This window comes from Sodiomyces alkalinus (genome assembly GCF_003711515.1).
Source record: "Sodiomyces alkalinus F11 unplaced genomic scaffold SODALscaffold_10, whole genome shotgun sequence".
NCBI lineage: Eukaryota > Fungi > Ascomycota > Sordariomycetes > Glomerellales > Plectosphaerellaceae > Sodiomyces > Sodiomyces alkalinus.
The window spans coordinates 1,676,395-1,703,495 of record NW_021167088.1 but is presented as its reverse complement, the minus strand read 5'-3'; the positions used below and the strand labels follow the sequence as shown (position 1 = coordinate 1,703,495).

The 27,101-nt window shown below is 53.6% G+C and overlaps 8 protein-coding genes across 8 annotated transcripts; 2 read left to right on the top strand and 6 right to left on the bottom strand.

The window, feature by feature from the left end:
* Positions 1-5,091: 5,091 nt before the first annotated feature.
* Positions 5,092-6,998, top strand: SODALDRAFT_283086 (isotrichodermin C-15 hydroxylase; the record flags this gene model as incomplete). Its single annotated transcript, XM_028608383.1, has 6 exons — positions 5,092-5,311; positions 5,464-5,546; positions 5,635-6,146; positions 6,230-6,291; positions 6,354-6,777; positions 6,839-6,998. Coding segments are annotated over 6 exons (1,461 nt in total), but the record flags the coding sequence as incomplete, so codon positions are not given.
* A 764-nt stretch (positions 6,999-7,762) lies between these two features.
* On the bottom strand, positions 7,763-8,873 carry SODALDRAFT_346231 (alpha/beta-hydrolase; the record flags this gene model as incomplete). Its single annotated transcript, XM_028613245.1, has 4 exons — positions 7,763-8,001; positions 8,120-8,413; positions 8,487-8,602; positions 8,672-8,873. 4 exons carry the CDS (start codon positions 8,871-8,873, stop codon positions 7,894-7,896), a joined length of 720 nt encoding a protein of 239 aa, XP_028463976.1. The 3' UTR covers positions 7,763-7,893.
* A 989-nt stretch (positions 8,874-9,862) lies between these two features.
* Positions 9,863-11,729, bottom strand: SODALDRAFT_59102 (hypothetical protein). Its single transcript, XM_028615513.1, has 2 exons — positions 9,936-11,729; positions 9,863-9,883 (listed from the first exon to the last, which is right to left on the bottom strand). Exon 1 carries the CDS (start codon positions 11,446-11,448, stop codon positions 10,327-10,329), a length of 1,122 nt encoding a protein of 373 aa, XP_028463975.1. The 5' UTR covers positions 11,449-11,729; the 3' UTR covers positions 9,863-9,883; positions 9,936-10,326.
* A 912-nt stretch (positions 11,730-12,641) lies between these two features.
* SODALDRAFT_328536 (hypothetical protein) lies at positions 12,642-14,583 on the bottom strand. The gene has a single exon (XM_028610721.1). The coding sequence runs from the start codon at positions 14,133-14,135 to the stop codon at positions 12,918-12,920; it is 1,218 nt and encodes a 405-aa protein (XP_028463974.1). The 5' UTR covers positions 14,136-14,583; the 3' UTR covers positions 12,642-12,917.
* A 768-nt stretch (positions 14,584-15,351) lies between these two features.
* On the bottom strand, positions 15,352-16,170 carry SODALDRAFT_59022 (hypothetical protein). The gene has a single exon (XM_028615512.1). The coding sequence runs from the start codon at positions 16,054-16,056 to the stop codon at positions 15,574-15,576; it is 483 nt and encodes a 160-aa protein (XP_028463973.1). The 5' UTR covers positions 16,057-16,170; the 3' UTR covers positions 15,352-15,573.
* A 1,540-nt stretch (positions 16,171-17,710) lies between these two features.
* SODALDRAFT_352969 (MFS general substrate transporter) lies at positions 17,711-20,172 on the top strand. Its single transcript, XM_028613620.1, has 4 exons — positions 17,711-18,171; positions 18,252-18,379; positions 18,467-19,497; positions 19,574-20,172. Exons 1-4 carry the CDS (start codon positions 18,026-18,028, stop codon positions 19,832-19,834), a joined length of 1,566 nt encoding a protein of 521 aa, XP_028463972.1. The 5' UTR covers positions 17,711-18,025; the 3' UTR covers positions 19,835-20,172.
* On the bottom strand, positions 20,168-23,116 carry SODALDRAFT_316512 (TPR domain-containing protein). The gene is made up of 3 exons (XM_028609317.1): positions 22,386-23,116; positions 21,885-22,294; positions 20,168-21,795 (listed from the first exon to the last, which is right to left on the bottom strand). Exons 1-3 carry the CDS (start codon positions 22,764-22,766, stop codon positions 20,277-20,279), a joined length of 2,310 nt encoding a protein of 769 aa, XP_028463971.1. The 5' UTR covers positions 22,767-23,116; the 3' UTR covers positions 20,168-20,276.
* Positions 23,117-24,709: 1,593 nt separating this feature from the next.
* Positions 24,710-25,960, bottom strand: SODALDRAFT_316507 (hypothetical protein; the record flags this gene model as incomplete). Its single annotated transcript, XM_028609316.1, has 1 exon — positions 24,710-25,960. The coding sequence occupies one exon, from the start codon at positions 25,958-25,960 to the stop codon at positions 24,728-24,730; it is 1,233 nt and encodes a 410-aa protein (XP_028463970.1). The 3' UTR covers positions 24,710-24,727.
* Between the last annotated feature and the right edge of the window lie 1,141 nt (positions 25,961-27,101).

Here is a 27,101-nt window from a genome sequence, read left to right as displayed (position 1 = left end):
GAATCTTTAAGGCCTATAACTATACGAAAAGCGGCCTTAATACGAAAATCCCACCGATTTAAACGCCTACGAAGCAGAAGGCCTACGCCTTCGAAGATAAATACAACGCCCTACTTCAGACCCTTTTTCCTATACCCTCCGCCACCGACGCCCCCGAAGCCCCTATATTTACAGGCCCTTTAGGGGACCCAGGCCCCTTTTACCCTTCTACCGGCCCCTAGAGCCTAACTAGATCACGTAGTAAGGGCCTTAGAAGACCGTGGGAGTAGCCTGGCCTTTAGGCTACCGAACTATAACGCGCTATATTCGGTGCTACTAAGGGGAAAGCTCTAGGGCCTAATAGTATTAGTCTAAAGCCGATCCAGCAGACCTATAAGGTTATCCCCAGGCTCTTTTTAAAAGCCTATACAGCACTATTTATAGCAGGCCACCACCCTACCTGCAGGAAAGAAGCCTTAGGGGTCGTTTTACCGAAGCCGGGGAAGAAGGACTATTCTAGTCCTAAGTCTTATAGAATTATAGCCCTTCTAAACTACCTAGGTAAAGTCCTCGAAAGGGTTATAGCTACTAGGCTTAGCTTTATAGCTAATACCCGCGACGACCTTCTACACCCTAGTTAAATAGGGGGTAGAAAATAACGCTCTGCTATCGATATAGCCCTCCCCCTCCTCCACTATATCGAAACATAGCGTAAATCACGCTAAAATCCTGTGCTTTCTATGCTGTTTTTAGATTTTAAAGGAGCCTTCGATTACGTCGCCCGTCCCTAGCTACTTAGGTCCTTTTAGGAACTCTAATTACCCTCGAACCTAGTTAAATAGGTAGCCTTTTTTACAGAAAGTAGGCGAATCTAACTAGCTTTCGAGGGGCAGGTCTAGTAGCCTACCCCCCTCAATATAGGGGTTCTATAAGGCTCTCCGGTTTCTCCTATCCTTTTCCTGATTTATATTAGGAAGGTTATAACGGGACCGGATTTTTAGGGTCTTTAGTTATGCTATATCGATGATTTTCAGCTATCCATAGCGTCTATATCGACTAGAAAAAACTGTAAAACCCTAGAAAAAGCCGCAGCCTCCCTTTTCGACGCAGTAAAAGTTAACTAAGTCCTTTTCCACCCTAAAAAAACAGAGCTTATTTACTTCCACCGAAGACGCTTTATAGAAGACACTCCGGTCACTATAGGGGGGCACTTAGTTAAACCAGCGCTAGGTGCTATTAGGTGGCTTAGGGTCTGGTTTAATCCGAAGCTATCCTTTAAACCCTACGTCGAAAAACGCCTAAACTTAGCTTTAGGAGCCCTAAACAGGCTATACAGGCTAGCTAGCTTATGGAGGGGCCTTTCTTTTAAGGCTTTACGGCAGCTATATATAGCCTATATAGCCTCCTTAGCTAATTTCGGCTCGTAGCTCTAGTAGGACCTACAATCACAGAAAAAACACCTAGTGGACCGCTTAAAACGCTTATAGTATAGCGCTTTAGTTAGGATACTAGGAGCTTTTAGGGGGGCCCCCTTACGGCCTTTAGAACTCGAAGCAGTAGTCCCCCCGGTAGCGGTTCGGTTAACTAGACCTAATAGGCTCTATACCTTTCGGGCCTTAAAGTTCATACTAAACCACCCTATTAAACGCCAGCTTTATACTAGCGTTCAAAGGCAGCCAGGGGACGAAAATCAGAATCTCGCCCTTCTCTAGAACCTATAGCCTAGCATATAGCTATATAGGCTAGGCCTAGAAATAGTGGCTTTAGTAGGTTAGTCTTAGAATATCGAGGGTTCTTCGGCTAGGTGGGAGGCCCCCTAGGCCTCGGAACCTATAGCGGACCTAAGACCCTTTTTCCCCCTTAAGGACCGGTCTAAAACAGATACCGACCCTAGCCCTAATACCCCTGATCAGAAAACAGCCCACCTTAAAGCCCTAGCCGAAATTCAGTAAGGTCTAGGGGAATAGGCTGCTATTTTCTATACCGACGGGTCTCTAGGCCACCTACTAGGCCTCTAAAGGACCTTCACGGGCTATAACCGCTATGATATAGTGGACTAATACTGGAAGGCCCTGTAAAGCTATAGGCTTTAACCTAGGGGCCGTTACCGAAGTCGTAGACGCTGAATTATACGCTATTCTTTAGGCCCTTTACGCTGCCCTAAAGCAGACGCCTAGGCCCCTGGAGTGCTATATTTTTAGTGATTCTTAGGCGGCTATTCAGAAGCTTTAGCGCACCTTATAGTAGACTATAGAAGCTAAAAGCCTTATTTTACGCCTTAAATAACTAGGCACTTCGGTATCTATCTAGTAGTGCCCCTCGTATATAGGGATAGAAGGGAACGAGCTAGCAGATAAAGTGGCTAAAGGGGCATTAAACCCCGAAAAAGCTATAAAATCCATTTGCTTAGTTACCCTTAGCCACCTAAAACGCCGGGTAAATAAAGCCCTTATTTAAGACTGGAAGACCCTATAGAATCACGAAGAGAAGGAAGAGAAAAGAGGTCGATCGGTTCGATTAGGCCGCCTATATAGACGACTAGTCCGCGATAACCTCCGCTTCTCCTGAAAACCACTACTAATATAAGGCCCTAGGTGGGTAAAATCGGCTTTTACGCAGTTAAAAACCGGCTTCGGATACCTAAAAACCCACTAAAAAAGTGTCTAAAACTGCGCTAACGACCGCTATTCCTGTCCCGGCTCCCCTATATAGGATACAGCACACCTTATTCTTTTATGCCCTTTTTATAAAGAAGAACGAAGAGCCCTGCGGGAAGCCCTAGCAGGCCTACCGCTATCTCTGCCGCTATTATTTAGTACTAAAAAAGGAATACAGGCCTTATAGGCCTACCTTTTAGCTATTAAAATAGCCTCGGCAGAGTAGTATAGGGCGTAAACCACGATTCCTGCGGTCTAGTTATATTGCTTTGGTTTTTTACCTATTAGGTCTTATTAGGCAGATTATTACGGAGGATTTCCTTTATGTAGTACGCTCTATTTTACTGTACCTAGCTTCTTATAGCCTCTAGCCCTTAGGGCGATAGGCGTCGCGCTATAGCTTTAGGGCTGCATGCGCGTAATGAATTAAAAAAAAAAAAAAGGTGCTGCTATCAAATCTTATTCAGGTTACAACGTACAGGTACATGTAGGGTACACGCATGGACCATGACAATGTGACCAGTCAGTTGCTGGGTTCGGCATGTTCCGCATCCTCGGGACCCTCCTGCGCTCCACATCTGGGCGTCGGAATGGTACCTGCCGCACCTTGGTACACGTGTACGTTGCAATCTACCTGACATATAATTACATCAATGTACATGAACGTTTCAATAATCTCCGAGACAAATGGACACATGGAAATGGGATGGGGTTTTGGACCTCAATGCGCTTTGCGCTCTGGAGCAGATCATCCATCGACGAGGGAGGTTTTGGGTGGTTTTGTTTGATTTCGCCTCAGCTTGTCCATGTTTTGAGTTGTGGCATCCATCAGTCATCCTTGCATTGAGCGCTATATCTCAGTTCACGATCCCTCTAATGCGCATAACACGCAAGTTATGTACGGAGTACATACGGGTTTCTCCATGTAATTCGCCTGATCCAGCAGTCATCATTTCCTGTAATGTATAAAAGGACGAAGTACGTGTACGTGTACAGGCACATATGGAACATATGGATACATTCCGTAAGTCTCCCACTGCGGAACATGCCGCTAATTGACTCCCAAGGAAATGCAGATCCCTCCTACTCCAGGTCATTGACCCACGTAGCGAACACTTCTACGCGTTCTTGCACCCCCAGACTGGCCCCCAGATACAACATAGACAATCGCGAAACACCCCCTAAACACCCCCCCCCCCCTTTTTCTCAAAACAGCGCGACAAGTACGTCGTAATTATCCATACTTCCAACCAAAATGAAAGAGACAGATGCGAGTGGATGACCCTCCAGCAAGTGGATGGCCTCCAGCTCGTGGGAAGTCCGGCAATCGCTTCATACAAGGCCAGGGGGTCAGTAGGTAATCGGAAAAGAGAAGAGCCAAGCCCTCCCACGCGAGATCTGTGAGATTGTGAGATTTGGAGGGAAGGAAGTCAGGCTCTGGCCTCTACTTCGTACCTTACCTACCTGGCCTAGGTACCTACCCGACCTTTCTTGCCTTCCTTCTCACCATAGCCAATACTTTGGTACCTACCTAGTTCGTGCCTATTCCCACATCCCGGTCCCTCCTTCCTACCTTACCTTATTCACAGCTCTTTCCTTCTCTTACTCCCTCTTCTTTTTTTCCCACATACGCGCTACCTAATTATCTCTCGCCATCTACATCTCTCTCTTGCTTTTTCTCACACTCCCTCACTCTCTTTTTTCCCCTCATTCCTTACACTCTCAGAGCAACCCTAAACACCACAAAAGAAAACTCTTGGGGCCCTATTTCTATGGTCCCTGGACCATCAATTTTTTTCGCCAGGGAACCGAAAACAAACAAACCACAAATCCTAGTCAACCGATCCCTTTTGACGTTCTTTTTTCCTATTTCTGTACCACGCATCACACATCACACATCACACACCACGCACCACGCACCACCCAACAAACAGTATAACGCGCGCCACTGCAATATCGCTTTGCCCACCTGGCCCCATTTCGCCCCCGGATCTTGACCGAGGATCGAGATCTGAAGTCGTGCAACGATCGCATCGTGCATGCTGCTTCTGCTTTGATATTGCTCTGGAGTAATAACAATGGCTGGTCCTTTCACATTCGTTGCCGCAGCCTTCTCCTCTTGGGGAGCTGCAGCCCTTACTCTTCTTAGCCTGGTGAGTGTCCTCTATCTACCATTCATTTTCATCACCATTGGCATCATTGGCATCATCAGCTTCATTCTCAGCTTCTCCAGCTTCGTCATCATCGTGTCCTTTGCCTTTTGGCCGTTATCTTATCTCAAACCCTCACCCTACCCATGCATGAGCATGAGCTTTCACCAAACATGGGGTTTGGACCCCTGCGGCCTGCCGCCAACCGTCTACGGCCTACCCGGCTCAGCTCTCATGCATCTCTGTTTGTTTTGTTTGCTGAGATGCGATCGATCTAACTGACCTGTGTGTGACGGTGACAGACGATCATTTACTTCCTTCTCTCGGCTGTGTACAACCTTTTCTTTCATCCTCTGAGCAAATACCCGGGCCCCTGGTGGTACGCTGTCAGCCGTTTGCCCTACACCATTGAAATCTTTCGGGGCACCGTCACCTGGACCACCAAGGAGATGCATATGAAGTACGGCCATGTAGTCCGCATCGCCCCCGATACCCTTTCCTTCACGACCAGCCAGGCCTGGCAAGGTGAGTAACCACTGTCTCAATTGCTTCATTTTTTTGTTTGATTTTATCTGTTCATATTTTTCTCCTTTTTTTCTCCTTTTTTTCATTTTCATTCTCATTCGTATGCCTTCACCAAAGTACGTGATCATTCAACTCACCATCTACCAACTCAGATATCTATGGCTTCCGGCAAGCCAGCACCGGTCGGGGTAACATCCCCAAGGACCCCATCACCTACCTCTCGGCTGGCGATGCCGTCGACACCATTGTACGTATTCCCTCCTATCATCTCAAATTTCAATGCAGACCAGACCCACTGACAAATTCTTACCCCTTCACAACAGGCGTCGGCCAAGGAGGATGATCACCATCGTCGTCTCCGTCGCATCCAATCCCATGCCTTCTCCGACAAGGCGCTGGTCCTGCAGGAGGCCTATCTCCACCAGTACACCTCTCTCTTCATCAAGAAGCTGCGCGAGGAGGTCGAGAAGGTCACCGGCACCGACAGCGGCGCCGCCGTTCTCAACTTCTCCAAGTGGGTCAATTTCCTCACCACCGATATTATCGGTGACTTGTCCTTCGGGGAGAGTTTCGGCGGCCTCGAGCAGGGCGAGATGCACCCTTGGCTCGACACGGTCTTCTGGACCCTCAAGGCCTTCACCTACCTCCGAGAGTTATACCGCTATCCGCTCCTCCCCATGGGTGCCATCCTTGCCTGCATCCCCAAGGAGATGGTCAAGCATCGCGCGGAAGCCCTCTCTTTCGGTGCCACGGCTGCGTCCCGCCGGATGGCCATGGAGACGGATCGCCCTGATTTCATGTCGTACATTCTGAAGAATTCCCAGGGTGAGAAGGGGTGAGTGTCTTTTTCTTCTCCTCCTTTTTCTCCTTTTATATATATATACCTGTGCACCTGGCTGACCCATGTTGCCACTGCAGAATGTCCCGCCTGGAAATTGAGGCTTCTGCCATCACCTTCATCATTGCAGGCAGCGAAACGAGTAAGTAAACCCGCCCTCTTTCCGGGCATGTGGTCTCTTCACTGACCTCGACGAAACCCCAGCCGCTACCATGATGGCCGGAACCATGTACATGCTCTGCAAGTCTCCCGCCACTCTTCGCAGACTCACCGAAACCATCCGTTCCGAGTTTGCTTCGCCCTCCGAGCTTACCCTCGTCAAGCTGCAGCACCAGGAATATCTCAACGCCGTCATCAACGAGGGACTGCGCCTCTACCCACCTGCGCCTGACGGCCTCTTCCGTCGCACCAAGGCCCAGGGCGCTACCGTCGCCGGCCACTTCATTCCGCCCAACACCAGCGTTGGCATCAACCTGCTCGCAGCCCATCGCCACCCTCTCAACTTCCACCGTCCGGACGAGATGGTGCCTGAGCGCTGGCTGAAGCCCTGCCCGCCCGAGTTTGAGAAGGACGACAGGAACGTTGTGAAGCCCTTTAGCGTTGGGCCGAGAGATTGTTTGGGAAAGAAGTACGTTTTTTTACTCTCTGGTATTTTTTTCTTCTTCCAGCTGACTCTAGTCACCTCACAGCTTGGCGTGGGCCGAGATGCGCATGATCTTGGCGTACCTGGTCTGGCACTTTGATTTCGAGATGGTGCCCGAGACCGAAGGATGGATTGAGCGGCAGACGGTCTTCATGCTCTGGAAGAAGTCGGACCTGCTTGTTAAGGTCTCTCTCAGGGAGTTTTAATGACTGCACGATGATGATTTTTGCTGTAGGATACGGTCATTTCTTGCTTTTTCTTGCTTCTTTTTGCGTTACTTTCCCCCGCTTTTCGCGGATGACATTTCTGTTTTTTTCTTTTTTCGGTTGCCCACTAGGAGAGGCATGCCGAACGAAGCAGCAGAAGACTGGCTAGCAAGCTTTTGCATTGGGGGCATTTGGCGACCTGCACGGCCAAAAGAAAGCACCGGCCACACATTGGGAATGGCTAGGTAGCTTTTGCATGAGGGGGAATTGGCACTTACGACCAAAACATAACCCTGGATGAACTTTGTACGTGTATAATACAAATAAAATAATAAAAGCCCTTAACATGATTCTCGTGGTGTGCCTCTCGACGCTTTGTGTTGTGGTGGTCCAGTTGGAAATAACCAGGAGTCGCTTCTTTCAGTGCTGGATACCTGTAATTGACTGGCGATGCAGTTCGCCTGGGCAGAATATGGGGGATATATCTCCAATTCGATGCCAAAGCCCATTGGGTCCTCCTGGGCCGGATCTGGGCTTACCCATTCGGGCCCATGAGCTCTAGGGGGTAATTGTTGGTAGCGCGCATTAAGCCCAAAGCCCAACGGGGCTGGGTTCTAATGGGCCCACGGTTCAAATGGGCATCTCATTTGAGGGTTTAAATGGGTTATAATAACAGCCCCTGTCTCGCATTCACTCCACACGATTATACGGAGGAAACGACCTTGGACGAAGTGCGAGCGATGGGCTTGGCATGTGTATTTTGGAGCAACCGCAAGAACTTATATTCATATTCTGCCAACACAATCCCTCCTCCAAAGATTGTAACACTCTCAACTTGGAACTCCATTAGATGACTCTCACTCCGTCTGGGCTTTGGAGACCGAAGCGACACCTCTCAACCAGAAAGGAAGCCCTGGACAATATGGTTGACTGCAGGGTCAACGTACTCATGTCGGATATAAGTCAGATGATAATAGGTGCAAGTTCCGTCGCGGTCGCAAGTCTATATGTAAATGAGCGCGTCAGCGGTGGAATCGGGAAGGACGGCAGGGTGAGACAATTCGAGTATATATATTATATAACAAAAAGATGCAACAGTAGGGAGGCAGCGCAACACTCACAGGATCCCCATCAGCGCAGACCTGCATCACCTTGTTGTTCAACCCGATAGGAAAACGACTACCAATAGAGCCGAGACGCAGAGCACCGTCCCCGAACATAACGAGGGACTTGATGCGACCGTACAGAGCCCTGGGAATGTCGTCGGCAGCAGCGTGCATCACGGCAGCGCCCTGGGAGTACCCGACGAGGGCGAAGGTCTGTTGGGGGCAGGCGGCAGCTTGCGAGGTCAGGCGGCTGACGACGTCGGCGGAGCCTTGGCGGACACCGGTGATGATTCGTGCGCTGGCGGGATACTGCGAATATTGTCCTTAGATATGGCTCGTAGTTGATGAGACGAGGATGGATGGTAGACGGAAAGGGACTTACCTGGACGGGATAGCCCCTGGCGCCTGCCAAGATGGCAGAAGTGTTGCTGACGACGGGGTCGCCGACGATGACGCCGAACTTGCCTCCATCCGCGTTGGGCTCACTCGTGCCACGGGCTTTGCGTGAGTTTAGTATCAATATACCCCATCAAGAGGCTAATCCGCCATTTTTAGACGGGTTGGGACAGGCTTGGCTTGTTCTCTCACCAACTAGGATTTCAAAGTCGGAACATCCTTGTGGGATGTGTTCGGGGATCATGGGAACCGGCTCGCCGATGGTGACGCCGGTGTCTGGCACCTCAGGGCAGTTGTCCTGGCGTCGAGCAATCCGAGCGGAGGTAAGGCCTAGAGCGGCGAGTGACAGGAAGAGGAAACGAGGCGGGAGCATTTTGACGGATGGCTGATTGCTATGAAAGATACGGGGAGTTTGTGGTGGCAGTAGTCGTTGGAGAAACCAGAGACCAACGATAGAGGCAAAATACGCCAGCCAGAATGCTTCGCTTTTGCTTCTTTTATAACCAGAAGGGTCAATGTATTCGATCCTTCGCAAGGTCTACAGTCTGCATGTCTCAGAGATTCCGGACTACGGTGGGAGGTGAACTTACCTCGGCAGTCAAATCAGTGCTTCTAGCAGTCGCCTATTTCAGGGCTCATCTGGCCGACCCCTCGCGATGCATACCGGAAGGGATGGTGAGGAGTAGACTATTAGACTGTAGGATCATCTGGGGGTTCCACGCTAAGAGACAGGTAGGGTAACAAGCCTCGGATCAAAACATTAGGAGGCATCGGATTCTTTGTTTGGATGTCTCTGGTCTCTCCCTCCCGCGTAGGCGTTTATTCTTGCAAGTTCCATCGATCCAAGTGCCGTGTCGATGACCCCGTAGGTGATGCAGGTCTTTGGGGATCCCGAGGTCCAACTCCGCATGCTGCCTATTTGGGCAGGGGATCGGCAAGGATATCATGCACCCCAGACTCGTAGAGCAACGCCATGTGCCGAGTCCCCTCAATTCGCAAGTGTAGCCCTAAGGGGGAAAAGCAGCGACAAGTGTCATAAGTCATCCGCTGAATTATGTATCCTTGGATTGCGGATGCAGCAACGCCACTGAGGCACGACCGTTGTTGGCCGGTTGGACTTGGACCCCAAAGTTGCTTTCGGCGGTTGGTGGCGGGTTGAGTTGGTCTCAGTGCTCACTCGAGGCTAGAGGCGGCTCGTGCAGGCAAGCTTGACAAAGAAAGATATAAAATGACGGCTTGGTCCATTTGGATAATTCCGAATTTGCGTTCTTTATTAGTGTTTTTCGGTTTCTACACCCACCACGTACGTCGTGATGCGGGAGCGACAATGCGGCCAGACAACCAGAATGATGAAAGGGAAGAGAAGAAAAAAAGGGTGATTAAGTAAGTGGTTGATGACTAAGGCGTTCACTGTCCGATTACCTAATTTTCATCGTCTTCCTCGTCGTCGCATCATGTTCCCGTGACCTGCCCGGACCATCTCCCGCTTTCTACGTGTATTCCGAGCATCATCTCGACAAATTCATTCCTTCGTCGCCAAAAAAGTCAATAACAATCGCGTGGTCGCAAAGGTCGAAGCGAATCGACCTTTCATAACATCTATCGTCTGTCAAATTCTTCTGTTTTCTCCTTTGTTTCTTGCCTGAGTTTTCGTCGTCCATTCAGGCCCGGACTTGCGCGTAATATCGACCTTTAGGTCTCACCATCCTCGACTGTACTCGACCCTTCTCGACCCTCCCCACCCTCCTCGACCATCGACACACGCCTCCATTCCCCCAGTCGCGTGTCCTGTTGCTTCCGAAGGCTGGGCAGACCTCCTCACAATCTCAAGTGAATCGCCCCCCACTGTCAACCGAACCAACGGCCCAGACACAACACAGACAGTCAGGACGCGACTTGGAAATCAGCTTCATGGCCAGATTAAGCAATTCGCCCACTCTCACGGCCAACCGGGCTTCGACTCCCGCCGCCCCGGCGACTAGGAAGAAACAGGTCACCATTAAGAACGGCGCTCTCCATTTCATCGACGCCCCGGACCCCGCCTCGCCGTCATCCTCCGGGCCCCCTGCTGCCGCCGCCGCCCCCGTCCCAGGCGTCACACAATCAGCCCGCGCCTCAAAGCGATTCAAATCCGACCACCTCGCTGCCACCCCTCCCCCACCTTTGAGGCGCCCCTTAATACCCGCGACCTCCCCGCGACGCGCCGCCTCCCACGATCCCATGTTCGGCGATATCCATTCCGCGCCCGTCGCGCCCATGGCTCCGATGGAGGTCATCGTTCCCGCCGCCGCCCCCGAGCCTCCGTCTACCAATCCGTCCACGACCGGCTCCATCCTCGGTCGCGTTTTCGGCGCGTTCAGCGGACACGGTAGAGATTCGCGTGCAAGCAGTCCCCGGAAGCGGCCGATGGACGAGGTTGCGGAGGAGAAGTACGATGAGGTCGAGGAGCCTGAAGCGCAGGATAGCATTACAGCTAAAGGTGACGCGTCTGCGACCATCGATGTCGCGACGGAAGAGGCCGAGGAAATCGTGGCTGAGACGGTGAAGGAGCAGGCCAAAGTCCCCGTTAGGGTGGCAGAGGCGACTACAGAGGATAATGAGACTGCAAAGCTTGAAGAGCCCCAAAACGAAAGTGAACAGGCGAAAGCCCAAGTGGAAGTGGAGGTGGAAGCCGAAGTCAAATCTGAGGGAGACATTGATGAAGGTATGGCTAGAATATATATATCTCTTTTTCCCCTCCCGTCACTGCACCATCTCCTAACCTGCCAATTCTCGAACAGAAATCCCCTCCGTCCAGCGACCGGCCAGCGAACCCAGCCCTTCTCCACCCCGCCGCCACGAACCCCAAGCCGCGGTCGTCGAACAAGAGACCGAAACACCCACGCCGGTACAGGAGGAGAAGTGTGAAGAGGAAGCCACAGTCGCGCCCAAGGAGGCCGAACCGACATTGAAAGCGAAATTGAAGACCAGGTCGAAGAAGGGGACCAGATCGAGGAAGGGGAAGGCGAAGGCGAAGGCAAAGGCAAAGGAAGCAAAGGAAGAACAGGAACCCAAAGTGAACGGGGAGACGGAAGATCAACACCAAGCTGAAGAAAAGCGCAGCACCCCGCAACTCGAAAACAAGGCGAAGGAGACGGAAAAGGAAAAGGAAAACGAAGCGGAAAAGGAGACGGGAGAAGAACAACGAACCGAAGAAGAACAATCGTCAACCCAAGCAGCCACAACAGCCCCCGACGCAACAGACAAGTTCGAAATCGACAAAATCATCGGCCACCGCCGGTCCCGCGAAGACCCGACCCTCCTCGAACTGCACATCGCCTGGAGGTCCCCCGACGACCCGGCGGGCGACTACACCTGGGAACCCGAGCACGCCGTGCAGACCGACGCCCCCGCCGTGCTGTTTCGGTACTGGCGCGGCGTCAAGGGCGGGCGGCGCGGCGCGGTGGCCGATCCGGACCTGTGGCACGTGCTGCGCGTGCTGGGGCACCGGGTCGACGCCGCGGGGAAGGTGATGCTCCGCGTGGCGTGGATTGGGTCGCAGGAGCGGTCGTGGGAGCCGGAGGAGGCGGTGGTTGGGTATGCGGAGGAGCATGTCGCTGCCTATTGGGAGTCTCGGGGGGGGCGTGAGGCTGTTTTGGGGAAGGGGAAAGGGGTGGGAAAGACGAGGGGGGAGAAGGCAGCGGGGCAGAAAAGGGGGCCGGTGAAGCAGAAGCAGAAGGAGAAGGAAGAGGTTGAGAGTGATGAGGATGCTGTTGGTATGGTGGTGACGAGGGGACGGGGTAGGGAGAGGGAGAGGACGGACCAGCACGAGTCTGTGGGCGGTGACGCGGAGGGAGAGGGCGTTAAGGGGGTGTCGGTCACTAGGAGGAACAGGAGGCAGGCAAAAGAGTCTAGGGGTTCGGTCCAGGGTCCTGCGACTGCGGCGACTGCGGCGACTGCAACGCAGTCTACGAGGGGAACGAAACGCAGGAGGATCGCATAGAACGACAGGATATGGCAAGAAGTGTGCGACTTGAGTTGATGATGAGATGATGGTGTTGTGTTGGGACCTTGGGTAAGGAGGGGAGGGTATGGTATATATATACCAACAGGGCTAGCTTAACAAATATGAAAGGGTCGCAAGCTTACATGTTTACAAATTTGACGTGCGAATAGTTTTAAGTGGATGGAGGATGGACGAGTCTATATGACGGGCACATCCGAATCCGTTCAACTCATACTATGATACAGACAAATGACAAATGACAAGAATGCTCCATCATCGAGGTCAAACATAATTTTCCCAATATTTCCATATTCAGTCGATACATGTGAAACATGACATCCATTATCCCAAGACCGGATTCCAAGCACTATCCTGAATTAAAAACAACGTCTCTCCCCCCCTTACGCGTTAGACATCTGCATACACCCCGCCTTAGCCCTTCCCCGCCTGTTCCGTATCCACGGGCCACGACTGTCTCGGGGCAGACGAAGCAAGGGACGTCGGCCTCGACGAGGCGAACAACGGACTGGGCTGGCCGGCGGGGGGGGGGAACTGCGGGCTCGGCTGTGGCGAGCGCCACATGCCGCTGTTGGTGTTGGACAGGACGGAGGCGCGGGAGTCGCGGGAGTCGCGGGAGTCGCGGTTGGGGTTGTAGTTGTGGAGGTTGGGCGAAGGGAGGGGCGTGTCTGCTTGTTGCTGTTGCTGTTGTTGTTGGGGCAGCCTCGGGGAGGTTTGTGGGTGGTAGTAGTTCCCCGGGAGTTCGGCGATGAAGGTTGTCTGTTCGACAGGATGGTGGAGAGGGACATGTGCTGGAGGCAATTCCGCGATTTGAGTCAGTGGATACTGGGGATATTGTTGCTGCTGCTGCTGCGGCTGCTGCGGCTTCTGTTGGGGGTGGTAGTGGTGGGGGTGCTGGGGGTAATAAGACGGCGCAGACGACCCGGCGGTTCCGGGACGGTCGGTGCCGGCGAGGACAGCATGGGTGCTGTAGGCACTGGGGCTGGTAGTAGACGGCGGTGGCGACTTGAGGCGGACGCTCTGAGAACGGTCGTTGGGATTAATGGTGCGCAGCTTCCCGTCCTCGAACATGGCGGACAGGACGCCGGCGTCGAGGAGCTCGGCCTTCTTGATGATGCGCGACACCATCTCCTTGGAGGCGGCTTTCAGCTCGGACTTGACGAAGCCGACCATGGTGACGTTGCAGCGGATCTCAATGTCCTCGCGGAGGTAGAGGCCGTCGGCGGGGGCGCCCAGCTCGGCGAGGCCCAGCTCCGGGGGTTGCGGCGGCTCGAGGCCCGGCTGGTTCCCGTCGATGCGGTACTTGATGCGGATGTCGATGCCCATGGGGACGTAGGTGTGGGTCTGCAGGCCCCAGGGCATGTCGTGGAAGCAGCCGGTGAACTTGATCTTGCCGGAGCCCATCTTGCCCAGGCCGGGGATCCATTGCATGCGCTCGGTGATCTCGTACCATGTCGAGTAGTACTCGTCGGCGGCGGCGTCGCGGGGCGCGGGGATGGGTTTGTGGTCGAGGACGAGGGGGTTAAGGGTGATGACTTCGGAGTGGGAGTGGAGGATGTCGATGGCGAGCTGGCGGGGGATGAAGCCGGGGATGGGCGTGATGGTCGTGTAGACCTCTTTTCTGCGGAGCATTTGGATTCTTTTTTCTTTTTTTCTTTATTGTTTTGGCAAGAGACGAAGAAAAAAGAAATGTCGCCCGCAGAAGGGTTACGTTGTCGGCTAGCTTTCTCAAGGTCTGTGTCGCGTTGCTTATTCTCGGGACGATCGATCGAGCGGGAGAGAGGGAAGAGGGAATGGAGGTCTTAGATGGATGGATCGATTCGAGGCTGTCGGTGGTAGAGGATAGGAGTAGGATGACGCGTAAGCGATAAGGCTGGGCGTGATGCGTGTGATGGTGATGTCGGGAGCGTTGCCATCCAAACGGCGCAGATTCGTAGTTGGAGAGGGCCGTTGCACGAGATGATGGATGAACTATAACATGGTCGTTCGATTGTATCGAGCTTTGCTTTGATGAAGGAGGAAAAGAAAGAAAAGAGCGAGACAGACGTAGGATCGGAGTTGGTTGGCCTTTGTTCGAGATGGATAAGGTAGAAGGATCAAAAACCAAGGGACCAAGGGCCCTCGGCGGTGTCAGCAAAAGCCCATGGTCTGTGCCTTCGTCTTCGTCACGCGTCATCATACGCCGTATGTACCGGTACAATGAAGGATAAGGCGCATACCTTACAGAGAACAGAGTACAACGTGTACATGGTGCAACTAGGTAGGTACTTACCCGAAACACGCCTTTCCATACTTCCACGTCCTTCGCATACCAGACAACCAGACACGAATACCTACCTACACGTGTACTTTGTGCTCTTGGGCTACGTCTACGGTGTCCAAACTTATAATACGAGGCGGGTGGCAGCGCAGCGCAGTCCAGTGTCGCACGGAGAACATCATTAAGAGGGGTGGTCCCTTAATACGTTGTATCTCGGTAGCGCCACACCATGTCCTGCTACTAAGGTAGGGACTCGAGTCTAAGGGACCCAGCCACACGGATCACCAAATATCGTTGCTACCTTATTTTATTAGGTTTCTTCCATCTCACGTCAGCCCCTAATAAGCCGCCGACGGTCCACAGTTCAATTCCACGAGGCGAAGAAGGAGGCTTAAGAGTCAAAGATTGGCCAGAAGCCGCTCAGCTTTGACAATCGCAGGAAATATCCCGTGATTACGAATTACTTCGTGGCACCAACTCAGTAATGACGAAGTATTCAGCATTGTCGGTACGGTGAGTCCGGATCAGTCAGCAGTCAGTACCTTAGGGATATCCTTAATTACCTAGGAAATTGATTAATCTCTTTTCCTCTTCATCCCAGGTACCTACAAAAGCAAGGGCCATACCTCCCACGGCATGGCATCTCAGTCTCAGAGGGACGGGGCAGCCTTCGTTTTGTCCAAGATGTTCGGGACCTGACAAGCCTCAGCACGATGGGGAGGCCGGAACGCTGTCATCACATTTCCTGCATCTCTTCAAAGTAGCATCCTCATCTATCCTAGTATCGTAGGTTAATGTGGTTGAGGCGACTCACTGCATCGCAGTTTCGCCTTCCTTCTCCAAACACCACGATAATACCGTCCTCAAGTTGACTGTCTCTGTGCCACCTTCCCGGCACCAAACCAAGTATGCGCGTCGGAGAATACTGTAGGAACAGGTGAGGACTGTTTGGAGTGAAAGAAGTGTAGAGAGACCGGTTTCGATGACCAGAGGGTGTGACGCGAAACCAGCCAAAGGGAGAAAGAGAACGTGGGGGAAGAACACCTCAAGTTTGCCGTGAACAAGCCGGTATTTATGTAGGATCTTGCAGAGACGAAAAGAAAAGAAAAGGCGACGTTTCGGAAAAACGGACCAGAAAAGATACGATGGCCCCCGATGGGTACGGGGTACGGAACACGGAATACGGAAAGACGCGTCCCTTTCCCATGTGCCGATTCCAGATGCCGATGGAAATGCGCCCCAAGATGGTCCTTCTTGGCATACGCAGACTGGGTGAACATGGAGATGGTGCATTGGTGGCTCTTAGCCTCTTTAGTTGGGCGATGTGGGAGGTTCCTGGACGTTCCTGATGCGGGGTTGTACCGGCAGTTGGGCAAGTTGGGGAAGCAACTCGACCATCATCTCGACCCCAGAATTTGTTGAGCGTTTTCCCTATTATCGAAACACGACCTAACAGTAGGTTCGTTTTGGTTCTTGGTACTAGACGGTTTCTTTCTCAGGACACGAGCGTGGCCCACCGATCTACGATACACGTGTATGTAATGCGGTTAACTGGGTGCTATTAAGGGAGGAGTATATACTATATACCCAATACCTGATGCTAAGGACCGCTATCGCCGCCTCGAAAAGCATCGCCGTCGCAAACCCAGTAGCACTGGCTTACGTTATTGTCAAGGCCATCGTCGTTGTCGCCGTACTACCGCGTAAGGCGCTCCGGGGTCATTTCCCCACAAATATGCTCCGCTACCCCATACCCTTCGACCCAAGAACATGTCAGATAATTACAGCGTAACCGGAACGGTCAAATAGGGTCAAGATTGAAGGGTAAATTAATTGAGATAATTGTCATCGTGGTAGGTATTGCTATCCTCGTGATTATTATTCGTACTATTATCATTCTAGGTAGTCCTTAGACATAAGTAATCAGCATACTATATGACAATCACATCTACTCAGTCGGAAAAGCTCCTGACAGCCAACTTGCCATTCCTCCGAAGTGCGTTGCCATGATCCACGCACATAATCCATAATCAGAGAGGCTACCTCGTGATTACCTAACCTGGTATACCTACTTCGTACTTCTTCGAAGACTTTAACGACTCCAAGAGGCTCGCCCCCGCACATACATTGTACGTCCCAGAAACCAGAAGCCGTGATAGAAGCCGATGCATCACACTGACCCAAATCGGGCTTGTCGAGATGACGACTAGGGAGGACGTGGGGACTTTAGATCTGGGGAATGTACAATGTACCCCGCACCGGCAACCCGTTACGGGAAATGGACAATGGACGTGGATGGAGTGGAGGGGGACTGGACGGGGACTGGATTCACTGGAATGGGACTGGGATGGGTTGCGCTGAAAGGAAGATGTTCCGTGTCCCGTACCTTGTAGGAAACAACATGAACGAAACAACGAAACAACGAACCCGGGTACAGCGCGGTACCGGAACGCCACAACTGTTGGGGCCCTCCCAAGAGTCCCTAGAACCCCAGTGCCCCAGTGCCCCAGACGGCCCTATCCATCTCCTCCCTTCCCCCTCAAAGGCCCCAAACTTTTACGCAGGACTGGGGGGGAATATGGATGCGCAAAACAAGTTATTGTGCAACCAGTCACTGCCCATAATGCTATGGGAAACGGTCCACATTAAGCTTAAGTTCAAGGTTCTCCGGCCTCCGTTTTCCCCATACTCCCCACATTCTCCATTCCCCAGTCTCTATTCTCCGGTCTTCGGGGTTCGGTACGTGGTACTTTACGAAATGGGGAAGTATCCGTAATGATTACTCAGTGAGTACTCCGTACTACTTTCGTACCTGCCCCGGCAGTTTAACGCCTCTTTTCTGTCTTTTTATCCCCCTTTAGGCGCAGCGGGCTTTTACACGTGACTGGCCTAAACGTCTAAACGTCGTCCTTCCCTGTCCTCTGTCCTCATCCCTCCTCCACCGTCCACCGTCCACCCCTCCACATCCACCTCCATCTCCATCTTCCCTCCAACCCCGGTTCCCTGTCTGGCCAGCCCAAATGGACCGGGGTTGATATGCATTGCGACATGATAAAGCTCCCTCCACGTTAATGCTAATTATGTATATATCTTGCTCCCCTTTTCCGCTCTTGCTCTTTGCAACCTGTCCGTGTCTGCTGTCACCCTCTTCGACTTTCCTTAGCCGGTAGTTTTGGGCAGACCCTCACCTTCCCTTCGAGTCGCTGAAAAGGCAACTCTCTCACTCTCTCACTCTCGCACTCTCGCACTCTCTCTGCCCATCATGTCCGAGAAGGAGACGACCAACAACACGGCCCACGTGGAGGCGAATGCTGCCGCCGCCCTCGAGAACCTGGGCATCAAGACCGTCACCCATGCCGATGGTACCATTAGCACCGCTGCCGGCAATGGCCAGGTAGCGACAGATGCGTGAGTTTGGCTCTGAAGGCTTTGAATGTGGATCGAGGTTTGCAAAAATTGCACGGGCTGACTCTTCTCCAACCTTGTAGCTATGGCAATCCTCTTGTCACCTTTGATGACGCGGCTGTGAGGAGACTACGCTGGAAACTCGACTTGTACACCGTTCCGACCGTTGCCCTCTTGTACCTATTCTGCTTCATTGACAGAGCCAATATTGGTAAGTCTTTTATCGTTATTCCTACACAACCAGGTGTGAGTGTCGGGACCCGGGCGTCTGTCTAACAAGAATGTTTCTGCCTCACAGGAAATGCCCGCATTGCCGGCATGGAACAGGACCTCCAACTCGAGGGCTTCGACTACAACGTCATCCTCTCGGTGTTCTACATCTCCTACATCATCTTCGAGATCCCCTGCAACATCTTCTGCAAATGGATAGGCCCCGGCTGGTTCATCCCCGGCACCTCGCTCGCCTTCGGCCTCATCTCCATCTTCACCGCCTTCGTCCAGACCCAGGCCCAGATGAGCGCCATCCGCTTCCTCCTGGGCATCTTCGAGGCCGGCATGCTCCCCGGCATCGCCTACTACCTCTCCCGCTGGTACCAGCGCGCCGAGCTCACCTTCCGCCTCTCCCTCTACATGGTCATGGCCCCGCTCGCCGGCGCCTTTGGCGGCCTCCTCGCCTCCGCCATCCTGACCATGGACAGCTTCGGCTCGCTCACCTCGTGGCGCATGATCTTCGCCGTCGAGGGCGTCATCACTGTCGGCCTCGCCATCATCGGCTTCTTCACCCTCACCGACCGCCCCGAGACCGCCCGCTGGCTCTCCCAGGAGGAGAAGGAGCTCTGCATCGCCCGCGTCAAGTCCGAACGCGTCGGCGCCACCGAGGTCCTCGACAAGCTGGACCGCACCAAGCTGTGGCGCGGCATGACCTGCCCCGTCACCCTCCAGATCTCCGTCATCTTCCTCTTCAACAACATCACCGTCCAGGGGCTCGCCTTCTTCCTCCCCACCATCGTCCGCACCATCTACCCGGAGTACACCGTCGTCCAGCAGCAGCTCCACAGCGTGCCGCCCTACGCCGTCGGCGCCTTTTTCGTCTTGGCTTTCCCCGCCCTGAGCTGGTACCTCGACCGCCGCCAGGTGCTCATTGCCCTGTCGGCCCCGATGGTCATGGCCGGTTACATCATGTTCCTGGCCTCCAACGTCGCACAAGTCCGCTATGCGGCCACCTTCCTCATCGCCAGCTCTACCATGGTGCTTGGGCCCATGGGGAATGCTCATATTAGCGCCAACGTGGTGAGCGACTCGGCTCGTAGCAGCGCCATTGGTCTGAACGTATGTTGTGTCTCTCTCTCGCCCTCTTCCTTTCCTTCAAATTCTGTTCTGGCCTTCTCAAACTAACACCTCATAGGTCATGATGGGCAACATCGGCGGTCTCGTCGCCACCTGGAGCTTCATCGTCTGGGACGCCCCCGACTACCCCATCGGCAACGGCCTCAACTTGGCTGCCGCCACCGTCATCCTCATCGTCTCCACCTCCTTCTATTTCTGGATGAAGTGGGACAACAAGCGCCGCGATGGCCGCAGCGTCGAGGAAGAGCTCGCCGGCATGTCGCAGAAGGAGGTTTCCAACCTCGATTGGAAGCACCCTGGTTTCCGGTGGCGCACATAGAACAATGGTGTCGGTTTTTCGAATTATCGTTCATGGGTTATGGGAACAAGGGGAGGTATATAAGGGATGGTATCGGATTTCGGCGACGGCGTAATGAGATCTCGTCCATGGCGAATTATAGCAAAGAGCGTTAGAGTGGCTTATAACTCTGCCAAAATACATGACATTGGCGACGGTTCTTTGGCACGTCGTGTGACGTATGCAGGCTGTCCTCTCCTCTCCACACGGCCACAACCACAGACCGAGGGGCATGGAGACACGGACTGGACGAGTTTCTTTGTCTATTTCTTTTACTTTTTGTATTCTTACGCACAAGGTCTTTACAGCATAACCGGCCGATCAACGGAGATTCATTCCATGGACGTTTAGGATACATAATCATTTCTGCTGACCCCGATCGCCCCATCGCATGTCGTATGCCCACGTGCATCCACTGACAGATCTAGTCGAACGCCTTGTACGTCTCCTCGGTCACAAAGCCCACCATAATCTGCAGTCCCTTCTTGGCTGCCGACTCCGCCTGCGCCGACAGATCGTCCTCGCCCAGAGCCTTATATGCTTCCGCCAGCACCTTGAGACCCTTGATCGTCTCAAACGTGATCACGGCCGACGTATCCCTGAAGATCCACAGCACCGGGTCCCCCTTCTCGTCCCTGCGCAGGGGCTCGAGGAAGCCAAAGGCCCTCAGCACCTCCAGCGACCACTTGACCGCCTTGGTCCACTTCTTCCGCGTCACCCAGGCCTCGACAAGCCACATGGACGGCCAGACCATCATCAGCTTGGGCAGCTGCTCGTAGACCTCGGGCTCGTGCAGCGCGTCCAGCTTGGCGGCCATGCGCTCCATCTGGCGGATGGTGGCGTCGGGCTGGTGCTTGCGGGGACTCATGCCCTTCTTGCCCATGAAGACCTCGGTCTCGGCGAGCTGGTCGATGCGCCTCTCGTGGGCGGCGCGCGGGGACTTGGCCTCGCCGGCGCAGAGGGCGCAGTCGCAGGCGAAGCCCCAGCTGGCGCGGTACTGCTCGTCGCGGCGCAGGTAGGCGGCCTTGGGCGGGAGGTAGATGTGGGTGATCTCGGTGCCCGCGGGGATGTCGACGGAGGCGACGGAGACGAGCAGGTCGCCGACGAAGGAGCGGTTCGAGTTGGGCACGCAGGCGTGGTTGGAGTAGGCGGCGTAGACCCAGAGGCCGCGCGACATGCCGTGCTTCCACACGTTGGAGCGGTTGCTGCTGTTGACCAGCGCGGCGGCGGCCGAGACGTGCGTGCCGCTGAAGCAGTTCTTGCGCCGGATCGACTCGAGGAGGAACACGTCCACTACGGGCTTGCCGTCGATCTCCGTGCCCTCGTTGCCGCGCCGCTTGTAGGTGCCGCCGTAGAGGTCGATGACCTTGCGGTGGATGGAAGGGTTGTCGTTGCACATGGCCACGAGCTGGGCGTAGGCGGCGGCCGAGTTGTGCTCGGTGTTGAACTCGTTGGGCACGCAGGTGGCCTTTTCGGCGTAGATGATCTCGCCGGCCTTGATGTCGCGCACGGCGAAGAGGCCGCGGCCGTGGTGCGGGGAGGAGCGCACCTCGGTGTTGCAGATGAAGCTGGCCTTGTCGAGGTGGATGTTCTTGGTGGTGACCGACCTGGAGATCTCGGCGAGGTTGTAGTTGCCCTTCTCGCTCTCCTCTACCCGGGCGAGACACCGCTCGTACTCCTTTTGCACGTTGGCCGATGGCGGCTTCCTCTTCAGGGCTTCTTCGAAGTAGGTCTTGCTGGTCTTGAAGTCGGTGAGTTCGTAGGCGGCGCGGGCGGCGATGAAGTACGACTTCCAGTCGGTAGGGCCGCCTAGTGACGCGAGGGCGTCTTGGAGGGCGTTGTCGAAGCACTTGAGGGTGAGGTTGACGCCTGCCCGCTTGGTGTAGAGGCCCGATTTGAACTTTGTGTCGTCTTCCGGTGCCAGTTCGAGCGCCCTGGTGTAGCTGTTCGAGGGTGTTGGTAAGTGAATGGGCAAAATAAAAGAGTATAGAGAAAGAGAGAAAGAGAGAAATGAAAGGAATGGGAAACTCACTTAGCGCCAGCTTGCGGCAGATCCCTCGCCATAAAAGCTTGGTCTCCGGCATCTCGCCAGTCCGCCGCACTGGTAAGCGGCTCTCCTGTCCTGAACGACTCGGGAATGAACTCATCGCCAGGTCCCTGCCGCAAAAGGATGGCGTCGGAAGGATGGTCGACGCAGACCATGAAATCGTGGTCGCCGCTGAACTTGTAGTACGGTTCCTTCACGAGGACGACGGACCCTTCGGGAACGGCGTTGAGGACACTGGAGTCGCCCTGGTTGTAGAGGGCCAGCTTCTCGGTGTTGCCAAACTCGTCCTCGACGATGGCCACGGTTCCGGCGCCTTGGTAGGGCGGAGTGATGGTCCGTACGACGATGTAGGCGTCCTCGTGGTGATTTTCCACGATCAAATCACTCAATGGCATCTGTTTCTTGGTTGTCAATTTCTCCGTGCCCTCTCTTCTCTGTGATGTGCTCTTCTCGCATGAAGTCCCCTGATCACTTCACAAAACATACCTTTTCCAATTCTTTGATGGATCTTGACGACGGCGGGTAGGACAGCGCAAGAATGACCTTCTTCACCATGCGCGGTGCCTTCTGAGCCCCCGCCTGGAGCTTCCTGGCGACATGTTGGTTGTGCAGGGCCACCAGCTTGTCCCTTGGTGTGCGATGTGGAGGGGGTTTGCCGGCCAGTCGGTTGGCCTTTTGCAGGTAGTCGAGGGAGAGGTTGGGGTCGACGTCGACGAGGATCTCCTCGACGCCGATCTGGAGGTCGAAGTCGGCTTTGGTCTTTTCTAGTTCGGTCTGTTCGGCGAACTCCTCGTCTGCTGACTCCTCCTCCCGCCCATTCGCAGGTACGACCTCGTTGGCCTGCGTTGCCGGATCAGGGACGGCCATCGTGTGCAGCGTGCTGGGTTTCGCCCGCTGGTCGCGTTTCCGAAGATCGTCGCCGGTCGGGGCAGACGTGGCCGTCACTCGTGAGTCGTGAGGAGAAGGTTATCACGGGAGACGCTGGGATCGAAACCCAGGTTAGACGTCGAGGCAAAGCTGATGGGATGGCAGTGATGAAGCAGAGTCAGCTAGGTCAGTCAGCACTCAGCAGACAGTTGCAGACTCGCGTTGAGGTCGAGCTTTCGAAGGTTATCTAGACGGGTGAGGAGAAGGATAAATTGCGAATCTCAATGTGGTAGCCATGGTGGAACTCGCTAAAATAAGGCATCCCCAAGACCACCTTGAGCGGAGTACATGTATGCATACGAGATAGGTGTCATCTTGGTCGTCTAGGACTCGAGGAGTCGAGGACGGAGCTGTCGCAGGTGAAGAGCCGCGCCCAAAAGGGAATAGTGTCTCTGTTGGCATCTCCAGCAGTCATTGGACCTGGCTGCATTAAGCCTATTATTATGCAGGGTTCCGGACAATTCCTAATGTAGCAGGCGGCCAAAGCTCCGGGGGGAACAGGGGGGAGGGGTTAAAGGGGCGGGGGGACCATGGACACTCTTCAACCTCCGCATTCTCGGCGCACCGTTGTTCGGAGTTTGACCATCCGATTTCGATTTCTCTTACTTCTGACAGGGGATCATGGCCCCCGCGATCTCCCAGATTAATCGAGCCTTGACGCGTAATAAGTAACCGGACTCAGGCCCAGTCATTCCGGAGCTTCCATTCAAAGGGCCTGTTCTCAGTTAAGTCTGATCGTCTTGCTCCGCGGCTTTTGATTGCCTGGTGAGTAAAGGGGGTATACCGTATTGCATGGCTTTATTTGGATCGTCCGGTGCTTCCGCACTCGTTTAGGAGAGTCAATGTCACAGCGATATTAAATGCGACTTTCCCCTTGCTTTCAATTCACCTCACACACCCCGCGGATCACGGGGAAGCCTTTTGGACTTTGCAATGCCGGTCCTGAGCCCGAATCACCCCGAGTCACTTGTATTTGTACATGTCACATTCGGCCCGTGCCGAGTTCGGTGTATTTCGTACCCGGAGGAGACCGGGTACAATGTACTGTATCGGGTACCTTATATGGTGCCTGTACGTTGTACTCAACTACCACCTGTGCTCTCATCGGTGTTACCGGATGCTTGTCGAATCATTCGAGATATGGTCATCTTCTTAACCATCTCAGATACACAGCTTAACATGGAAGTGTCCAAGTCGGCTCTTTTCCGTATTTTGCATATGCCCACAATCACAAAATACCATAGTCTAACAGTCTGGCTCGATATCTCCCCGAAGTACCATCTTAGGTCCGTTAAGCCGATCCGCCTCTCCAACATAAGAGATGGCAAGACGATATATATCACCACAATATTTTCTTTTAGTTGCAAGAGAGAGAAATATTTTGAGAATTGATGACCGGATCTCCAGAGTCCATATATTATTGAACTCTTGTCACCAACGTCGAGCCGAGAGATAGTGATTAACACGGTAACGCCAGTGCACCCCCGACTCCATGACGCCACAGAAATCCCAAGCCATCCTCCTCACCGGCGGAACAGGCAAAGTAGACAGTCGCGTTGTCTCCCTTCTGGCCAAAACCTCCCTTCCGACCCTTCAAGCTAGGCCGGCAGGCAGCAGGCTGTGCTGCGACCGAGTTGGTTTCAGCGTATGTGACCGGAATTTCTTCCTTGTTCTCAGTAATACTGGACATTTGCTTGCCAATGGCCAATGTAGAATGCACACTTAGTAGAGCCGAACGTATATCATCGAAGTTGAGTCGATCTTAAGAAACCATTGCGTATGCGAGCGAGTTGTGGTTGACGCCCCATAGATTTGCCTTCCCTTTCTACCTACAACGAAAGTCCAAGACTCTGATTTCACCTCCCATGCCTTGTAGGACAACCCGCCGCCAGTATTTCTTCCTAAACCCAATAGGCCTCGACGTCTATGGGCTCAACCCCCTCCCTCAGGAGGTCGAATATCCAAATCTCGCCAGTGACCACAAGATGTTGAAACCAACTAAGCCCTTTCTGTACCATGTCATGTTGCTCGTACTGATCAATCTGTCTCTTCAACAGGTTGCGGTACTCATGGCCCTCGGCAAACGACCGGGGAGGGATTTCAGGCTTCCAGGCGAGATTGGCCCGCGCCGTGGCTTCCCGAAGGAGCCTGACACAATTATCGCAGCAGGAATCGTGCTTGCCACGGTAGTCGTAGGTGCCATAGCGCGCTGCTGTGTAGTGGCCCACCGTCATGGCGCCGGTAGTCCACGTAGCATGCACCGGGTATAATGTGGCCGTCTCGAGGATAGCTTCCAGGTAGACGTGGAATGGATCTTCCACCCCCAATACGCCATAGACACCCGTGACACCGTTCTCATGGTTTCGAGCAGCCGTGTCACTACGCCAGTCGAATAGGTCGTGTACTGCCGTGAAGACCTGCGGCGCGATCAGCCCTTCGGCCAGAGTGCCCTTCCCGAAAAGGTAGCTGGTGTAGGGCACCGTGGCGCCGTTTACAGCTCGCCAGGACATGACGCCCTCAATCAAACCGGCCTCTCCGGTTCCCAAACCCGTGCCGGTGCCTGTGGCTTGAAGCATGCTCCCGTCGATAATGGCCTCCGCCGCCCAGCCTCCAAAGGCATATGCTGCCCCAACGGCGAGTGCAGCATGCCTGATGCGGGCCTCGTAGTCTGACTCCGTGAAGCTGGCATAGTCGTCGCAAATGGGGACGTGGGAGATGAAGGATAGTCTAGCGGCTTGCTCAGGAGTACCCCAGGCTAACATAGCCAGGTGGCAGGGTAGGGCACCAGCCTCGTAGGCGGCAGTCGCAAGGATATTTCGTTGCGGAAGGAGAGAGTCGCCAACGGGTTGACCATGCCAGTTACTGAGGAAACTCCGCTTCTTGTCGATGTGCGGGATCTTGTGAGGTTGACCCTCGAAGCGGTCATTGATGAGGGCAGCGCAGCCGGCGCGTGCGGCTTCAATGATTTCGGGTCCGTACTTGCTTAGGAGCTCCCTTTGAAGCTCGGAGCATGATCGAACCCAAGGAGCGGATGCCCTCGAGGGATGGTCCTTTGGTGCCATAATGGCAGCTCGACAATACGCAATGCAGTCGCGCCAGGTTTGGGAGACGAGTTTCGAGTCGTGGCGGCGCATGAGAAGCCGCAGTCCGTCTTTCATGGCCTGTATATACGACGGCTGATGGAGATTCGCATCAGACTTTTCTTCGAAAGTGTCCAGGCATTTTTGTAGGTCGGTATCGAGGTTCTGCTCGCGTTCTTTGAGATTAAGTCGAGAGGATGCCATGATTGGAATTCGAGAATCAACTAGATGTGGATCGATATATGTCTGAGGTGCTGCATGAAGAGATAGAGAACACTCCAAAGCCAATGCGGCATACTGCCTATTTATAATGCTCGGATCCAATTTTATGTTTCCTGCCTCTGTACAGGTAGTTTCTATCATTATACAAGAGATGACGAGGGAGTATCTGAAAATTAGCCATTATACGCAAAAGCTCCAGCTCTCAGTTCTGCCACAAGTAGTCGAGATAGCCTCAAGAAGCCCGATTGAAACATCAGCTCACCGAACGTAAAAGCACACTGTGTGTGATTCAGATTGTCGGTGGCCCTTGACGAATGTTGCAGAGTGGCGGCCTACTCTGACAAGTTCTGTGACCATAGACAAGAGACCACGTCCACAACGGCCGGCTCATAAATGTCTCGCCTTAGTCATTAGCTGCGTACATGATGGCATGCTGGAATGATTCTACCAAGTCCACGGCAATGGATGGAATGGCATGCTGGAATGATTCTACCAAGTCCACGGCAATGGATGGAATGGCACGGCTTTTAGGGACCCCTGAGGCCTGGAAGGATTTGGCCGAGCGCTGAGGAACTTCATACAACGGTCTCAGACGATGGAGTATCTGCCAGGTGAAGGATTCTTTATCGGTTGTTATACTGACGAGAACCATGCAGCCGGTCTAGTTATCTCCATGATAGGGGTGGTTTCTTCTCGTGTTGAGTGTACACATTCAAGCGCAGATACCTCTTCGGCGCCTGTGTTGTCATGTATGTCAAGGAACGAAGAAACACTTCTATAAGTTCAAGTGTTGGCTAATGACTGCGTAACATGCATTTAGAGATATCATATGTGACAAAATCTATGGGATCTCCTCAGCGAATTGGCATATGGATTCTGCGTCACATCCGCAATGGGCTGACAATCACTGATGTTTCAGTTACCGTACTCGAGCATGATATGCAGTTGAAGTACTAGATGCAAGCCATAGACA